The sequence below is a fragment of the Elgaria multicarinata genome, chromosome 4, assembly GCF_023053635.1.
Source record: "Elgaria multicarinata webbii isolate HBS135686 ecotype San Diego chromosome 4, rElgMul1.1.pri, whole genome shotgun sequence".
NCBI classification, from domain to species: Eukaryota; Metazoa; Chordata; class Lepidosauria; order Squamata; family Anguidae; genus Elgaria; species Elgaria multicarinata.
Window position 1 is genome coordinate 83547676 of NC_086174.1, and position 19132 is coordinate 83566807.

The window sequence follows — 19132 nt, forward strand, 5'->3', positions numbered from 1 at the left end:
GAAGCGAATTGGCCTGCTCTGCCTTGCCCAGAGGCGGCGTAGAAGCGGACCGCGGACCCCTGGAAGCAAGGCGAAGAGAAGCGCCCATTTTCGGAGCGATCCTCTTTCTGCGGACCGCTCCGATTGCCATTTTGAAACATTTCGCCCATAGGATTGCATTGCGGAAAAGAAAAGGGGATAACTGTGTTGTTTTTGAAGCTATCTTTCTGAAACTTCTTGTGCTTAAAGAGTCATGGCTGGGGGTCATTTTGAGCCTACCCTCAGCTCTCTGCGTGGTGCGGTTCGCTTGCTAGAATTTTTTAAAAAGTAGGGTAAAGGCGGGAAAAAGATTACCTTTTCGATTGCTGAGGGGCAGAGTCAACTCCCGGTCATGATCACATGATCCCAAAGTTGGAGGAGGGGATAGGCAAAATGGGTAACTTGGGATTCTGGGAAACTTCTCTTTCTACTCTGAACGGAGTTTTCCCAGTGTTTTTTTAAAACAGTAGCTCCACCAAATGCACAAACACAACCTGAAATCATACTAACAGATAGGAAACGCACAGCAGTGCTACCCACCCTAATGTTGGGGAACAACTGAATACTTGTGGTGCAAGGGGATGAGCTCCCCTAGGGCATGTGGACGTGCCCTCACTCTCCTGTACTTGGAGGGCCATCAGAGCCCTCCAAAGAGTAACTCAGTGGAGCAATGCCTATCATGAGTTGAAGTGAGCGTTTGCTTCTTAAAAGACTGATACCTAGACAGGACCAGTCAAATGGCTGATGCTTCCCCCTTTGGGCACGTCCACCACCACCCTATTACTGGTAAAAGACAGATATAGCCTTTTTTAAAAAGTTCTTCTTGTTGTTTATTCAGCAACACTGCTGCTTTTAATTCCACCCCTCCTTTATTTATTTATTTATTTATTCCATTTTATATGCATTACTGGCTTATCCTTGACTCACTTCCTTATGCCCCCAGAAATGTCTGCTGCCTGCCTGCCTTCCCTCCCTCCTCCCCTGCCCGCCTCGCAGGGATGGTTTGTGTCTGGCTTTGACTCAGGGGAGAAGTCCTTCCTGCGCTCAATTAGACTTTTGGAAGTTCCAAATCCATTTTTCAAGTGTGGAAGAATATTCATATTTAGGTTGATCTCTCTACTCCCCAATTCATGGCATCTTGGGATTTCCTTTGAAATGGCCCCATTGAGCTGTCTGCAGGTTTAAGCTCCGCCAAAAATCAGGGGATGATGGGATTGCCTTGTACCTTGGCATGATTGTGGGTCTAGATGGCATCTGTGCCCACTTCCCTTTTTTTTATCTGTCCAAATGTCAGAGAACAGTCCATGTCTGCAAATGGGGTGCCCGATTTTCATAAATTCCCCAAAAATCAGGGGATGATGGGACTGCCATAAGTCTTGGCATGCGTGTGTATCCCTGGATAAGCTATCATGGTGGTGAGTTTGATGTTTTTAATGTGCAAATTGACGGAGCTATCGAAAGGGGTGTGAATGGGGTGCCCGATTTTCATAAATTCCCCAAAAATCAGGGGATGATGGGATTGCCTTGAGTCTTGGCATGCATGTGTATACATCCATGAGGTGTCATGGTGCCAAACTTGAGTTTTCTAACTTTAACAGAAAAAAAGTTGTATACTTTTTTAGCTTAATGCAAGCCTATGGGGGGGGGAAACGGAGCTCCGATCCGGATCTGGAGCTCCGCAGCGGAGCAGAGCGGACATAGGCGGAGCGGGGGCAGAGCAAAGCGGGCCGATCCGCAAATCGCAGATCTGGAAGAGAAGCAGAGCGGGGGGTCCGTGCACATCCCTATCATATAGTGAAACACAGTGGGGACATACCTATCCCTTGGCCATAAAAATCCCATACACCAGAATTTCACTGAAATTCCCTTCTCCTTAGCAGAATTTTTTTTTGAAAGCAATTTATTTTCCATCAAACTTGATGGGAATGGTTGAAAAAAAGGCAGAAGACACTTTCAGCTTTAATATAAATCATTTTTCTTCACTCAGAATTATTCCCACTTTTCTCCTGCCTTTCAGTTTCACTTTAGGTGAATTATAATGCAACCTTACTTCTAGGGCCCTTTCTACACCTAAAGATTATCCCAGGAAAATGGAATGATTGTCCTTGCCTGCTCCTAGGATCCCCTGTGTGTCATTTGGATGCACAGGGATGATCCCAGGATGATCCCTGGAAAAAGGCAGGTGTAGAAACGGCCTAGGTCTAATCAGCTTTATTCACTGCACTGATATACCTTTCACCAGACTGGACTTCCAACCAGGCATTCAGTGCTAGAGAGCAACTAGTCTTCATCTAAATTTCGAATGGGTCCAGATACTTCTGGACTTTGGATGTGATTCATAATGGTCCTACATGCTTCCAGGTAACTATCTCCCCATTGCCCTTTCCTTTCCCTATTCCAAATTTAACTGGTGGTGGCATTCGGGAGACTCACTGTTAGATAGATACTGCGACAAAAACAGCCGTCATGAAAAGCTGTGGTAAATACAGCTTCCATGGAATGACAACTACATTTCCTATGGTTGGAAATTCAGTTCTCTGCTGCACATGCTGTCAAGAAGTTTGTAAAGGGAAATGGTTGGTGAGATGGGCAGTGCAAGCCAATACTTTGGAGTGAAATGGGAAGAGTCACTGTTGATGAAATCCCCCTGAAAGTAAGTAATTGTGAATTTGTTTGTCCTGTGGCATAGTGCTGGACAGAGAGAAATGTTCCCTGATTCCCTAAGCTCCTTTCCCTGGCCTCAAGCACTACAGGCAACTCTGTCCATCTTCCAAAGACCTCCATGCAAGTGGAGGAGGAGGAGGAGGAGGAGGAGGAGGAGGAGGAGGAGGAGAAGAAGAAGAAGAAGAAGATGAAGAAGAAGAAGAAGAAGAAGAAGAAGAAGAAGAAGAAGAAGAAGAAGAAGAAGAAGAAGAACCCTGCACCCCACCACCCACAAATGAGGTTGCAAAGCTGGGCCCTGTGTTTTCACTCAGCCTTTGAGGTAGAGGACTTGTGGCCAGTGTGGAGCTTGTAGAGAAGGTGAGTAGCAAGGAAACTGCTCAATCATGCTTCCAATGAGATCTGAACTTTGGAAAGGGTTTGAACTAAAAATGATTTTTGTAAAGCGAACAGAGGACAGTAATGTATTTGAACAACTACCAGAGGACTGTCCACTGCTTGAAGGCATCCTGTATGTGAACGGTTGTTCCATCCCATTCTAGTTCAAAGATAAAGAAGCATAATAACTGTCCATCAAGAGTTAGCTCCTGGCCAGCAGCCCAAACAGGCAGGCAAACTATGGTGAGATTTGCTATATTTCAAGTTTAAAACAAAATTCTAAATTTGCATTTATACATATAAATCAGTATATGCAAATACTATGCAAATTCTGTCATGTTTTGTCTTCTCTTTGGGTGATGCATTTCATTTTTGGTTATTCATAGATACTAGATTTATTTCTTTTGTCCCCCCTTCCCCACTTTTTTTTTTTTTTTTTTTTTTTTGCAGTTTTACTGAAGCCTATCCTTAACTGTGTGCAGGGGATTTTGTATGATGCCACTGGCACATCTTGGCTAATAATCTGTATTAATGTGTTCTGTAAATCCCAGGTAGGTGTGTGTGAAATCCCTAATTAATTTTTCTTCCTAGCCATCAAAATTCCTTTTGCATCCCTGAAAACATCTTAGATATTTCAATTGAAATTCACCTTGAAATTTCACTTTAGGAAAATTTCAGTACCAACTTTCATTACTATTATAATATTAATAGTGTTACACACAGGTAGCCCACTTTAGAACATTGAGAAGTTTCAAACATATGGAGCTCACCTAGGTGCTTTGGTTTTCTAAAACAAGGCATGGGGGGTATGACATTTCTGTGAAGCCCACTGCCCATTTCAGACTTGAATCTAGCACCAAATGACTCTTGGTCCATACACTTATCTTAGGTTAGCACATTCCATGGAGGATGTCAGAGGATAGACCTCCCAGACCAGAATAGTCTACGGCGATCTCTGGTGTCAACTATCACTTGATCGTCTCTATAACAGTAGGGAATTTTCCAGACTAAACTTATTCATTCTAGCAGTCTTTCCAAAACCGTAGACCTACAAAATGGGAGGTGGGGTGATCCTTGACTTACACCTCGGGCTCATCTACACCAAGCAGTTTATTCCACCATGAAAGTGGTATGAAAGCAGTAGGGCTGTGCTCCACTTTGCATCGGAGCGTAGAAGCAATAGCAAAGTGGCCTGATTCACCTCCGGCAAAGGCGGAGACGAAGTGGGTTGGGGGGCTGCGGAATGAGGTGAAGAGGATCGAGACCAAGCGGATCCTTTGCCTCAATCCGGAGCTCCGAAAAAAAGGTAAGTGGAGGCTTACCTGGCTCTGCCACAGTCCGTGCGGTGACAGCAGCAGAGCCAGGTAAGGGGGCAGAGGGAGGGGGGCTTACCTGCCTCTGTTGCAGTCCGGCGGTGGCTTCAACTGAGGCTGAGGCTCAAACCAGAAGACCAGGCCACAACCGCGGCCTGCCCTTCTGCTTTGAGCCTCAGCCTCAGGTGAAGCCACTGCCGGAACGCGACAGACTCAGGTAAGGGGGGAGGAGGGAGGAGGGCCTTTCCTGGTGCCGCCAATGCCACTACAGTCTGTGTGGCGATGGCGATGGAGCCAGGTAAGGGGGCAGGGGGGAAGGGTCTTACCTGAGTCCGTCACGTTCCGGCAGCGGCTTCAACTGAGCCCGAGGATTCAAACCGGGAGACCAGGCTGCAGCCTGGTCTTCCTGTTTGAGTCCTCGGGCTCAGTTGAAGTCGGTGCCAGACTGCGATGGATGCAAGTAAGGGGGGAGGAGGGAGGGGGCCTTACCTGGTGCTGCCGGCGCCACTGCGGAGCTCTGATTTGGAGCCAGAGCTCTGCAACAGAGCGGCTCGTAGGCGGATCAACGCGGGTCGGAGCAGGCCTGATCCAGAATTTGCAGATCAGGTGCGGAGAGGATTGGGGGGTCCGTGCACAGCCCTAGAAAGCAGTATATAAAAGGCAGGAGCCACACTACTGCTTTATAGTGATATTGAAGTGCACTGCAGGATCTATACTACTGGTTTGAGGCCCAATGACACATATACACCAAGCAGGATATAGCATTATGAAAGCAGTATATGGTATGTGTCATGGGCTCCAACAGTTGCCAGTGTACTTCAATACCACTATAAAGAGCAGTGTGGCTCTAGATGACCCACACACACACACACACACACACATACGCACAACCCACACAACTTAAAACAATATATACAGATGAAAGCAATGAAGCTGTTTATGGACTTGCTAAAGTCCACACAACAAATCAGTGCATAGTTGGGACTGAAACCAACACCAAACCATGGGTATTTCCAGTTGAGACTTGTATCATGCAATTGCTCTGCCTTATTCACAGAATTTTACATTGACATTGTCTTTAGCTTGTAACCATCCCGTGTTTTAACACTATTTCTTCAGTCTTTGTTCTTCGCACAAAAAAAGCTGTTAAAGAGGAAAAGATAGAATAGCTGCCCTGTGTCTAGGAGCCCTCTATTTAGAAGCACCCCATATCACATTTCCTTTTCAAAACAAACATCATTTTCTGTTACAAACTTTGTAGGTCACTACTATGCATAAACAAACAAAAAAACCTGATAGTTCTAGCAATCTAAACAAAATAAGTTGTAATGTAACAACAACAGGGTTTTAGGAATAAGAAGAAATAATGTCGTTTGGGTGCTTCACGTGGTTCATCCTTACAGATGTTACCAGAATGACCATGAATCTTTTAACACCAAAGAAATTTTCTGGGGTTTGATTTATGCCTACCCACCCCAATACTTACACTTTTAGTCAGTGTCTTTTGAGACTTTCTGTTGTGTATATAATCATGTGTCACTTGAAACTTTACCTGTCCTAGTTAAGTCATTATTGATGGATATGCAATTTTGGGTAGTCTGAATAGATTTTGTTCTAGACTTCAGGGAGGGAAACTATAACAATGTTTGAACACTCTTGATTTTACATATGCACGTCCATTAATTGATAAGAACATGTACATCTTCAAAAGGGCAGTTTAGTTGACAGCAGCAATACTTCTCAACTTACCTCTCCATTCTCCAGTGGATGGATCTTGGAGTAATATGAAGTACATATAACTTCATCATCTTTTGCATATGATGGAGGTCCAGTGCGGGGAGAAATGTTGTAGCGTGTCAGACATTCAGTATCCGTGATAGCATAGTATTGCCAGGGCTCGTAGTTAACACCATCTAGTGAACGTTCCAAAATCCAGTTTCCAGGTCGTGGTGAATTAGCTGCTTTTACAATGACATAAGCAATCTGGAACACCTGAAAAAATGTAAAGAAAGAAACCATGAGAATAACTTGTTGAAATGCAACTGCATTTTCTTCTTTAGCTCTTTTCCTGGCCTGCCATGCTGATTCTGTAGAATCAAAGTTTGATACAACGGCTTGGTTCTAGCCGATCCTACAGAACAAGTAGTAGTTTACATCCTGTTTACAGCAACTTTCCATACATGAGACAGGAAGCCAATAGTCCTCTCTCTGTTGAAATATTCTGCATTAATATAGATTATTGTTGCAGCACAGTTTCCCTGCTGTTTCCAGCTCTGGGACAAATGCCTAGCACACAAGTTAAAGTGGGGGCCCTGTGGTTGGCCCAACTGCATCCCTATCCCTATTAGAGTTGCCCAAGCCCTTGGCACTGCACATATCTGCCATGAAAGAGCTTGAGGCACAGCGCTGGGGAAGAGTGCTGGCACAGCAATGACAGTGGGAATAGATTCATATGCTACACACATTACAATGTGATGGGTTGTACCCACCATCTCTAACAATGACTGCTTATTCTATGTGTCGTAGACTCTGGACTGAAGATATTCAAAATGGATAGGGTTATTGTACTAATGACAATGAGTGGATATGGCTAATGTGTATAAGAATGTTGTTCAAGTTAGACTTCTGGGAAATTGGCACACAAAAGAAAAGCGTTAGGGTGGGAGGAGTGTACAGCCCTACAGCTGTTCCAAGTTCTTAACCATGGCTGAGACACAGCCACCATTATGTCTATGCTGACCTTGATTGACCATAATTTCTTTTTGAATCTGTAGTATATTCGTACGACAAGAACTTCAGTGAAAGCACTTTTTTCTGAAGATGGTTAAAAATATCATTCTCCATTTAATATATAAGCTGCATACCTTCTGTATGATATGAAGTAATAATTAATTTCAGATATCATATTTTAATTTTCCTTTGATAATTTCACAGCAGAATTCATATCCTTTAAATCTGGACATCATAAGAAAGTGGAGGTTTGTGTGTGTGTGTGTGTGTTTGCAAATCCATCTTCCACAATGTTATTATTTATAGCTGTCAGATATCTGACACTCACAGAAGGCTATATTTAGCTTACACATTTAAATCTCACCTTCCTTCCATGGAACACAGTAACTTGTACTGAATTACATTCCATTTTTACCTGACAACACTATGAGATGTTATGCTGAGAAAGAAGAATGTGACTTGTACCATGCCATCCAAGATGCCCTATTGCAGCCTTTCCCAATGTGATAATTTCCAGATGTTTAGACTACAACTCCCATCAGCCCCAGCCAGCATGATTGGGGATTATGAAAGTTGTAGCCCAAACCACCTGGATGGCACCATTTTAGGGAAGGCTGTTCCACTGGCTCTCAGCAAGCTACCACAGGATTGTTACCACCTTCATGGAATATGGCTCCTTCAGCCAGGCCCCAACTGGCTTTTATATTGATCTGAAGCCCAGTATAAAATTATTTCCTCTGTGAAACACGTACCCTGGGCATTCTGATGATGATCTCTATCTGCAGCGTATGACTACTGCTCTCATATAAGCAGATTAGGAACATTTAATCAACACTTATTATGGTTTGTGCTTTCACCAGCCTTTCCAACTAATTTACAAAGGATTTATTTTCAGCTAACCTACTTGCCAGGAGTGAGACTCAAAACACAGCTATATTTGATGAAGCTTTGAATGTGCTAATAATTTATCCTTCTTTGTAAATCAGACTTTATTCCAGCCCAGAAAAAAATGAGGCAGATGGAAAAGTATACATCTCAGTAAGAAGAATTAAACTAAAGGGATTTTATTCAAAATGAAGCAAATCTAGAATGTAGTAAACTCTTGTGAATAACATAGAGACCCTGAGCAAAATATTTAGCACGTGTGGAAAGTGGAAGATGACGTTCCAGAATGCATTTTACATATTGCCAACCCATTCATGATATAACAAAGAACATTACACTGAAAGGTAATCAGGTTCCAGTGTAGAGATCCTGTTCAGTCAATCAATATTTCTTTATGATTGCACAGTGGAACATTGCCTAATAATATGCAACACAGTTTTCCTGGAGGAAAGGAGGTGTAGATATTTCTCCAGTTCCAGTATGATGCCCCTGAAGTTAATGCAGGTGTACATAACCTCTTAATTCGCATTTCTGAGATTCTAAAGAAATACAAGGTGCAAAAAGGAAATGCAGGTTGCTTACCTGTAATCATAGTTCTTCGAGTGGTCATCTGTGCAGTCACACAAAATGGGCTCTGCGCCTGCGCGGAGTCTCGATCGGGAAAAACTTCTATAGCTGAGGCGTTTTTGGCGGGAACCCCTCCCCCATGCACTGAGTGCACATGCGCAAGCTGAGGGGTTCCCGCCCTGAAGCTCAGTTCCTTGAAACCGACATTGTGGCCTCGGGACCGAGAGTAATAAAAACTGTCAGTATCGATGGAGACATCGATACCGAAAAACAAGTGCTGTTACATAATACTATGTGTTGGTATGGATACCGAACAAAAAGCTTCAATAACTCAATATCGATGTAACCCCAATTGTAGCTACACTTATATAGCAACATCATTAAGAAAGTAAACAAAGTTACTATACATAACACACCGAAGTGGGGATGGTAGAGTGGGTTGTGTGACTGCACAGATGACCACTCGAAGAACTGCGGTTACAGGTAAGCAACCTGCATTTCTTCTTCGTGGTCTCTGTGCATCACACAAAATGGGAGATTAGCGAGCTGACTTACCGGAGGTGGGTCGGTGTCGTTATGTCAGTATCGATGAAAGGACGGCTCTCCCGAAGGAACAGTCGGTTCTCGCTCTCGTATCCAAGCGATAGTGCTTAACGAAAGTCGACGGTTTCGACCAAGTCGCAGCACGGCAGAGGTCAGGGATGGAAACGCCTTTGCCGAAGGCTGTCGAAGTAGCCATAGCCCTGGTGGAATGGGCTCGAACGTTGGCGTCCAAAGGGAGTTTGGCAAGTTGATATACCAACTTGATAGTCTCAACAATCCATCTCGCAAGTCTCTGCGATGAAATAGGCATGCCTTTATGTTGTCCAGAGTAGGAGACAAATAAACAGGGTGATTTGCGAAAAGGTTCTGTACGCTGTTTGTAAAAAGCTAAGGTCCTACGGACATCGAGTGTATGAAGAGTGGCTTCCATCTGTGACGATGGAGAGGGGAAAAAAGCAGGAAGAACAATATCCTGCTTCAGGTGGAACTCTGAAACGACCTTCGGTAGAAAGGTTATGTCAGGTCTTAATATGGCCTTATCCTTATGAAAAGTTAGATACGGAGGATCTATACGGAGAGCCACAAGCTCACTCGATCTCCGAGCTGTAGTAATTGCTATTAAAAAGCCTGTCTTAAAGGAGAGTAACCGGAGGTCCGTTGTGGCCAGTGGTTCGAAGGGTTTTGAGGTTAATAAATTGAGTACCACTGAAATGCTCCAGGATGGTATATGGGAACGGATTGGTGGGGTTAAATTATTAAGTCCCTTCAAAAAACGTTTTGACAGAGGATGTGAAAATACAGTTGAACTTTCTATACTAGGATGGACTGCTGAGATTGCTGAGAGATACATGCGTATGGAGGATGTAGATAAACCCTTGTCTGAGAGAGATAGAAGAAACGTAAGAATTTGATCTATGGTGGAAGACAAAGGGTTGAAATTATTATCTTTGGCAAATTTCTCAAAGATAGTCCACTTCTGTGTATACGATTTTCGAGTGGATGGTTTCCTAGCTGCATCTAGGATATCCTCTAAACTAGTGGAGATTACGTCGGATTGGCGAACTGGATGTACCATGCTGTTAACCTCAGGGTTTGAAGACTGGGGTGTCTGATTTTGCCCTGTTGTTGTGTCAGCAATGTTGGTGATAGTGGAAGCCGGCGGTATTGGCCGTTCAACAACCGTAGAAGTGAGGTGAACCAAGTTTGCCTCGGCCACCAGGGAGTGATCAAGATGCAATTGGTCTTGTCGGCAATTATCTTGGTGATTACCCTCGGTATGATGGGAAATGGGGGAAATGAGTAAAAAAGGGCATTTGTCCATTGCAAGGTGAAGGCATCGCCCAGGGAGGTCCTGCCTAGACCTGCTCGACTGCAAAAACTGTGGACGATCCTGTTTGTCCGTGTGGCGAAAAGATCGATGTCTGGTATGTTCCACATTTGGAAAATTACTTTGGCCACGGACCTGTTGAGCTGCCATTCGTGTGCGAGATGATGGGATCGACTTAGGAAATCGGCCAGCAGGTAATTTGAATCAAATTTTGTAGTTGTTATTTTGTTGGTGCTACCAAAAGCCAATCATCAAGGTAAGGATAGACTTCTACTCCCTTGAGACGAAGGTGGGCACAGACTGCAGACATACATTTTGAAAAAACTCTTGGGGCCGTGGATAGGCCAAAAGGGAGAGTTCTGTATTGGTAGATGTTATGGCCAATTATAAAACGTAAATATCTTCGGTATGTGCCCTCCATTGCGATGTGGAAATAGGCATCGCGAAGGTCAATAGAAGCGAACCATTGTCCCTTCAATAATAATGGGATAATAGAAGCCAAGGAAACCATTCTAAACTTTCTGGTTGCAATATGTAAATTTAATAAACGTAAATCCAAAATAGGACGATGTCCTCCATCTCTTTTTGGTACGGTAAAGTACCTTGAGTAGAAACCCCTATTAAGTTGACTCCATGGAACAGATTTGATGGCACCTTTACCAAGGAGCATATGGACTTCCTGGAGTAAGGGTGTTGTAGGTGGTGTAATGTTTATGTTACCGAGAAGAGGGAGGGTTTTAAATTCTATACGGTATCCTCTCTGTATTATAGAGAGGACCCAGGAGTCGGTAGTGATAGTCTCCCATTGATGGAAATAGTGGGAGAGCCTATCATCAAAGAAAATGGGGAAATCATTTACTGGTGTGGGTAAAAAATCAAAGACGCTGTTTAAAACCTGCGTCGTTCCTCCGAGAGGTGATTCTGCCTCTGTAATTTGAGAATTGCTTACGTGGCTGGAACGTTTGTTGTTGTTGTTGTGGTTGCTGGTGAGGTTGGAATTGTTGGTATTGTTGCCTATTGGCATAATATGAGGAACGCAGGCGGACCCATCGACGTTGGAATTGTTGTTGTTGGGGTTGGTTGAACCCCATACGGCGGGATGTAGTTCTCGCCTTTTGCACGGTATCGAGCGAGTTGTCGGTGTCGGCATTGAAAAGCCCGATACCGTCGAATGGTAAGTCCTCTATTCTAGAGCGAGCTTCTTGAGAAAGGCCGGCCGAGCGGAGCCAAGCATGTCAACGGAGCGCTATGGTTCCCATGAGAGTTTTTGCTATGCAGTCAACTTGGTGTTTTGAAGAATGTATTTGTTGACAAGACAGCTGTGATGCTTCGGAATGGAAAAGTCTGGCCAAATGCTTTTTATCTTCAGGTAAGTGTTCCATTAATTTTCCCATCTTGTCCCAGAGTAGTAGTTGGTAACTCGACATTGCTGCTTGGTAATTTGTGATCTTTAACCCCAAGGAGGAGGAGGTGTATAACCTGCGAGCAAGAAGGTCTAGACGACGTCCCTCTTTGTCTACAGGTGAGGAATGCTGGTGCCTACTTTTGCCGTGGGATGCCTCACCGACGATGGAGTTCGGAGGCGGGTGCTCAAAGAGGAACTGTACATCTGCGTTTTGGATCTTGTACATCCCCTCCAATCTTTTTGAAGTCGGTGGAGCAGTTGAAGGTGACTTTCAAGACTGTTTAATAGTTTCCAGCAAGGCTGGTAACATTGGAATGGCCACTGGTTTAGAGGTGTCGGACGTGATGGAATCGAAGACCGGGTCCTGTACAGTGGACGCGGCTTGTTCGACTTGGAGACCCAATGCCTGAGCCATTCTAATAATTTGGTTAGAGAAATGGCCCAAATCCTCTGATGGAGAGATGCCCCCTTGGGGAGCAACCTCTATGTCTGGGGAGGCAATAGATGGTCGTGCTGATGACGAAGAAGAAGAATCAGATTCATAATCGTCATGGGGGGACGACGGAGAATTCACTCTAGGAATTGGCACGTGAATGAGTGGTTCTGGTTGCTGTGGTTGGGATGCCTGTAGACTGAGAGGTAGCAATGAAGGCGGTTGCATTGGTTGTGTGCTGGCATCGATAAGACTGGATTGAGGGTTAGGCATTGTAGCTGAAGGTCTAGCTACAGGCTCAGCCTGTGGGTGTCCCGTAGAATATGGCAGTCGGGTGTAATAGGTTTGGGGAGAATATCCCCATTGTCCTTCATAAGGTCTTTGGTAATACATATCACGACCATAATATTGGTCTCTGTAAGAATGCCGTTCCCATCTCTCATGGTGTGGTGAACGGGACCTGTCTCTCGGCAGTGGTGGTCTATCATAGTAGTAGTAGTCTCTCCCTGAGCGACCCGAAAACATGGAGTCTGGGGAGTCATGTCTATAACGTCTGTCCTCAGTTCGCGCCTGTCCAGGCGGTATAGGGGCTGGAGATACATCTCTTATCTCCCCTTCAGACGTTGACGTCAGCCTTGGGCCCCGTGCTGACTGTGGCCTTAGTGCTGGTATAGGCGACAGCAATAGCGGCGGTGGTAAAGGCTGTGCCAGTGTCGGCATTGATGCCGAAGACTCGGCCGCCGAAGTCTGTGGCAAAGGATCATTCCTCGATGCTGAGGGAGATTTACAGTATCGACCGTCAGCATCAGTATATTAGTCATCGGAGGAGGAGAAGACGGCCGAGTAGGGTTCGGCACACTCTTTTTAAGAGATTTTTTTATTTCTCTTTTTCCTGCGCTCCTCCGGATTTGAGGCAGTATGCTTTGCCTTCTTTGCTAATCGTTTGGCAATAGAAAGTGTAACACTTCTCCCAGGCGTCACAGGTATCTCTGGCTGTTGGGGAGGTTTTGGGGAGGTTTCAACAGGCTCCATAGTGCTGGAAGTCGATGTCGAGGGTTTTTCGACTGATTGTAAGGCTTTGCTCCAAAGGAGGGCTTTTAGCCTATCTGACCTGTGTCGTCGTGTTTGCTTGGAAAAGGCTTGGCAAAAACAACAGGTCTCGACAATATGTGCTTCACCCAAACACAAAAGGCACAATGAGTGTACGTCTGAGGGGGGAAGTTTACTTCCACACTTGGTACACTTCCTGAACGGGACCTTGAGGGCCACGCGCCCTTTCGGGCATTTTCGCTTTTTCGCGAAAAATAGGAAAAGAAAAAATTGTAAAATAACAATAATAATAATAAAGAAGAAATATGAGAAGGATAGAAAGAAGAAGAAGAATAAAATGCCTCTTACAATTTATTTCCTACAGAGAATTTCCCAACGAGGTCACCACAATGGCGGTCGAAAGAGAACTGAGCTTCAGGGCGGGAACCCCTCAGCTTGCGCATGCGCACTCAGTGCATGGGGGAGGGGTTCCCGCCAAAAACGCCTCAGCTATAGAAGTTTTTCCCGATCGAGACTCCGCGCAGGCACAGAGCCCATTTTGTGTGATGCACAGAGACTACGAAGAAGAACTCAGTGTTTTCAGTTCTGCAGTTGGGAGTGAAGAACGACAAAAAAAAGTGAAAAACAATGAAGGAAATTGTACTGTGGGAAACCAGAAGACAGCGTTCCATATCGTTAGTTGGTGAAAGCTTGCATTTTCAATGGAATGCTGCCAATTCACACCAAATGAAGTTCTGGAATATTATAATTACAAAGTGGAACAGATGAAATAATTAAAGCTGTTTCCTTTTTTCTTTTTCTTTTTCATGGTGCCTTGGCAGCCTTTTCAATGTTGGAATTAAAATAAGTAAAGGGGAAAAATGGAGATTTCACAGCTACTGTGACTAAGTACTTCAGGGGTTTCCCAATGGAGAATTCTGAGAGCTATGTAAAAAGGCAATCCAGTGGCAATGAATGTTACTGTCTTAATACTATGTTTAAGGAAGGTCCCAGGCTGATGGCCTCACTCAACAAATTATGCAAAGAGGAGTGCTGCACTGGTTAGTGCTGCACAAAGCTATGTCATGGAGCATTTCTTCTTAATGACCATCCCTGTGCTTTAACCATGACTTGTACACATCTAGTAGCAAACAATTAAGCTCAAGAAATCTACTTCCATTTTGGTACGCTTGCTATTAAGGAGAATAGCTAGCTCTAATCACAACAAACTTGGATTGAGAATAAAATCATAATGCAGCCTTCCCCAGCCTCGTTTCCTCCAGATATTTTGGATGACTATCCCTGCTATCAAAAACCATTGGCCATGCTGACTGGAACTGATGGGAGTTGTCAGCCAAAACACCTGGAGGGACCCAAATTGGAGAGGACTCACAAAAGGCCTGTGGGATAAGTCTAGCATCCTTTTTGAACAGTGACCAGTCAGATGTTTCCAAGAAGTCAACAAGTAAGGTATGTAGGAAATAGCTCTCCGCCAGCAACTGGAATAGAAAACTTCCATGCCTTTGAACATGAAGGTTCCACTTCACTATTATGGCTAATAGCTGTTGATAGTTGTTCCATGATTTTGTTTAACTGGTTTAAAACCATCCAAACCAAGACTGAAACCAGTAATTCACCACTCCATTGATGGTGATCATTGATCACCACTCTCATCCTGATTCACTCTTAAATCTGTGACTCAGGCCGTTGCTAGACAAGGGTTTAGCCCGGGCTGATAACCGGGCTCACCTCTGTGCGTTCAAATGACACACAAGGGATCCTGGGGTCAGCCCGGGCTAAACCCTCCCTTGGCCTGGGATAACCGGCACCGGTTGTGGCCCAGTATTTCCGCAGCCCTGCCTGAGCCCAGGGCTGCGGAAGGTCTAGTCCATTTGGCAGCTTTTCCCGGTTATGCAGCTTACTCGCGAGTAGCCAGGAGAAGCCTCTGTGCCCATTGGGCAGGGGGAATCATGGGGGGGAGAGATGGGGGCCGGGGGGGAGAGCTGACCCAGCGGGAGAGATGGGGGAAGAGAGGAGCCAGGGTGGGGAGATCGTGGCTGGGGGGGCAGAGGGGGCATCGGACATGGCAGGCGGGTGGGCGATCGGGCAGGCGGGCAATTGGACATGGCGGGCAGGCAGGGGGCGATCGGACATGGCGGGCGGGCGGGCAGGGGGGATCAATTGGACATGGTGGGGGGGAAATCGGGGGCAGAGGGAACAGGGAACCCTTTTTTTTTAAAAAAAACCCTACCTTTGTCGTTGGTGCGCTCCTGCGCACATGGCCCCTTTTACCTCAAAAAAATGGCCGACATGACGGGGCTTTCTTTTACCCCGTTGCGTGTCAATTGTAGACTGGGGCGACGGTCCACACTAGCTGCAGCGTGGGCTCGCTCCTACTCCCGACTGGATTAACAGGTAGGTCTAGCAAGGCCCTCAGAGGCACGGCTAGCATCTATAGTGCTATGAGCTGCCCACATTCAGTCAAACAAAACAGATCATAGAATCATAGAATAGGAAGGGTCCTATAAGGCCATCAAGTCCAACCCCCTGCTCAATACAGGAATCCACCTTAAAGCATACCTGACAAATGGCTGTCCAGTTGCATCTTGAAGGCCTCTAGTTTGGGAGAACATGACCTCCCTAGGCAATTGGTTCCATTGTTGTACTGCTCTAACAATCAGAAAGTTTTTTTTTTTATTTTTAATGTCCAGTCGGAATCTGGCTTCCTGTAACTTGAGCCAAATAGTCCGTGTCCTGTACTCTGGGATGATCGAGAAGTGATCCTGGCCCTCCTCTGTGTGACAACCTTTCAAGTATTTGAAGAGTGCTATCATGTCTCCCCTCAGTCTTCTCTTATCAAGGCTAAACATGCCCAGTTCTTTCAGTCTCTCCTCAGAGGGCTTTGTTTCCAGACCCTTGATCATCCTCGTTGCCCTCCTCTGAACCTCCTCCAGCTTGTCTGCATCCTTCTTGAAGTGTGTTGCCCGGAACTGGACACAATACTCAAGATGAGGCCTAACCAATGCCGAATAGAGGGGAACCAGTACCTCGCATTAGAAGGTACTGTTGATAAGCACTCTTGAGTCCAATTCTGTAGCATCTGTGGATCCACCTAACAGTTGTTCCATCTAGCATGACTATTCATAAATGTGGACTTGCTAAAACTGAAGGTTACATAGTATCCCCAAATTTATTGTAGTTATTTATTTCATAAAAGAAGCATTACTTGTGTTCTTGCTATTTTAAAACTCTTCCATATTCACCCATCCATGCCAAGCATCAATGCCATGCCACACAATGTATCATTTCCATCTCTTACACTATCGCTACACATCATCAAAAATTATTACAATTTTAAATTCTATCAATTCCATCAGCATACTGTTGTGTCCATGCACAAGCAGGACCTACCAGTAGCACAACAGGGAACTACTGGGTCTTAAACATGAGCAGAAACTCTCGTTACTAGAATGGTGCAGGTTCTACTGACTTGCCCCAATCTGGAATTGAGCATTTCCACTCATTTTCAGGGTTACTTTAGGAAGCTAATTCCCCATTGTGCTATCAGTCAGAATGAGTTGCTGGTGCAATGAATGAGCAGGACTATACAGTGGTAGTATTGGATACTGCTCCATGATGCCATTTGATATGACAATGGACAAGAAAAGCAAATGTCAGAATGACCATTTGTTTATGCAGCTATAAATCCACGGAGTGATGTGATCGCAAGTTGATTTAGAACCTGCATATAACAACATCCAGTGTCTGAACTGCAATAACCAAGTGAGAAAGCACTGGACTATGAGGGACCATGAATAACCACTTCAATTTCCAATTGCCCAATAGATTTTCTAGAAATTCATCTTAGAGATGAGAAAGTAGAACTGCTGATCAACTCCTATTCGTTGTTGTTTTTCTATCTTTTTTCCATCGTTGCAATATTGTATGGGAGAAACTGACCTGTATAACTCCTGGCTTCCCCCGTAGCCCTGTACCAGAGAGCATCTTGACATAGCAGATCTTGAAGTATCCCATTTGACATGGTCAAACCACAACGAGTCCATCTTGCTCTCCATTCAAATAACCATGTGAATTACCACAGCCTCACACCTCATCAGTTCCAATGGGCTCATCAACATCTCATGTCGAGCCCTAGATCTGCCAGATTCATTATCTAACATCCACCACTGCTTGTTATTTCACACTTCCTTGTGCTCCTATCAGAACTTCCATCCTTTATCATTTCTCTGCTGCTTTACTGCAGCAGAAGTGAAATAGAACAAGAAAAGCAAATGCCAGAATGACCATTTGTTTATGCTACTATAAATCCATGAAGTGATATGATCACAAGTTCTGTTATATAATCCAGTAGCAAACTACTTTCTCCTTCTCAGCATTCAATAGTATACAAGCACACAGCAGTGTAGAGCAATAAGTTTTTAAAAGGCAAATGTCTAAAAAAAAATTATTGACAAACATGTGTTTAAATAAGCCAGCAAACTTCATAAAGGTAAAAGGGGCATAACTCCGCCCCACCCCCCGTTTTCTCTGTTGAATCATCCAGAAAGGTGTTTAGAATTAATTGGAAATAATGACAAGTGCAGAAATGTCAGTAGAGCCTGCTTAACATTGAAAGGTGAGAGCCCAGCTCTCAATTCTGTACTTTTGGTTTCTTCCATACAAGCAACAAACCAGTCAGTCAAGATGGTCTGCCCTATTGGAGAGCTGAATATTTATTTATTTATTTATTTATTTATTTATTACATTTATATCCCACCTTTTTTCTTCCAAGGAACCCAAGGCAGCGTACATAATCCTCCTCCTCCTCCTCCTCCTCCTCCTATTTTATCCTCACAACAGCAACTACCCTGTGAGGTAGGTTGGGATGAGACTCTGTGACTGACCCAAAGTCACCCAGTGGGTTTCCATGGCCGAGTGGGGACTAGAACCTGGGGGGGATCTACACTACTGCTTTAAAACGCTTTAAAGCGCTTTATAACAGTTTTGACAACTGTTGGGACCCAGGACACACTGCATATAGAGGTTTCAAAACATTTTCAAAGTGCTTTAAAGCGCTTTAAAAGCAATAGTGTAGATCCCCCCCCTGGATCTCCCGAGTCCCAGTCCAACACTTTAGCCACTACACCACACTGGCTCTTGTGTAGGGACCAAGTATTTACAGCACATGATATGAATTTAGAATGAGTAGGATGCAAATCTGCCTTCTCTCTAGAGTCTTGCAAAATAGCCAGTACAGTATAACTCTAACATAGACATTGTAATCTGGCTATTCAGATCTGCAGAATGTGAATATTCAGAGTGACTGTACTGATGGTTGCCTTGGGTAACAATTGATCTCTTCACTCACAGAAACTTGGTTATACATCGTATAGACTTCCTGAGGTGTACAGTGGCAAGAACAGACTGTCACTGCTGTTGTTAATGTTGTTGTTGCTGCTGCTGTTGCTGTTGCTAAGTCGCTTTCCTGCCACTTCCAAAATAATAACCCCTATTCTCTTCATTTTCCCACTAAATGACAGAGTGAACTGTAGCCTGTTACAGCCACACTGAATCAGACGAATGGATGTCATTTATAGCAAACAATGCAATGCAGTTTTAATACAGCTGGAGTATATTTTACCCTCTCACAAAATGAATTTGTTTGAAACAAATTGGTCAGCTTGGAGTGCTTAGTAATTGAAGGTTCTTTCCCTGTTTGAATACCACAGGAAACAACTGTACTTTACAAGAGCACCTTTCTGATTCATTATCATGGGGAGCCATTTTCTATGTTCAACTGCCAGTTAGTGGGGAAGGAGGGCAAGGAATAAATGGCTTACTTG

General features: G+C 44.5%; 1 protein-coding gene across 4 annotated transcripts in view; it reads right to left on the minus strand.

Annotated features, from left to right (window-relative positions):
• LAMA2 (laminin subunit alpha 2) overlaps window positions 1-19132 on the minus strand; it is a 477652-nt gene that overhangs the window by 324958 nt on the left and 133562 nt on the right. For all 4 annotated transcript variants that reach the window (XM_063124695.1, XM_063124694.1, XM_063124692.1 and 1 more), the window contains exon 4: window positions 6120-6362. In XM_063124695.1, the coding sequence (XP_062980765.1) occupies window positions 6120-6362 (243 nt within the window). The remainder of the gene's footprint in view (window positions 1-6119; window positions 6363-19132) is intronic.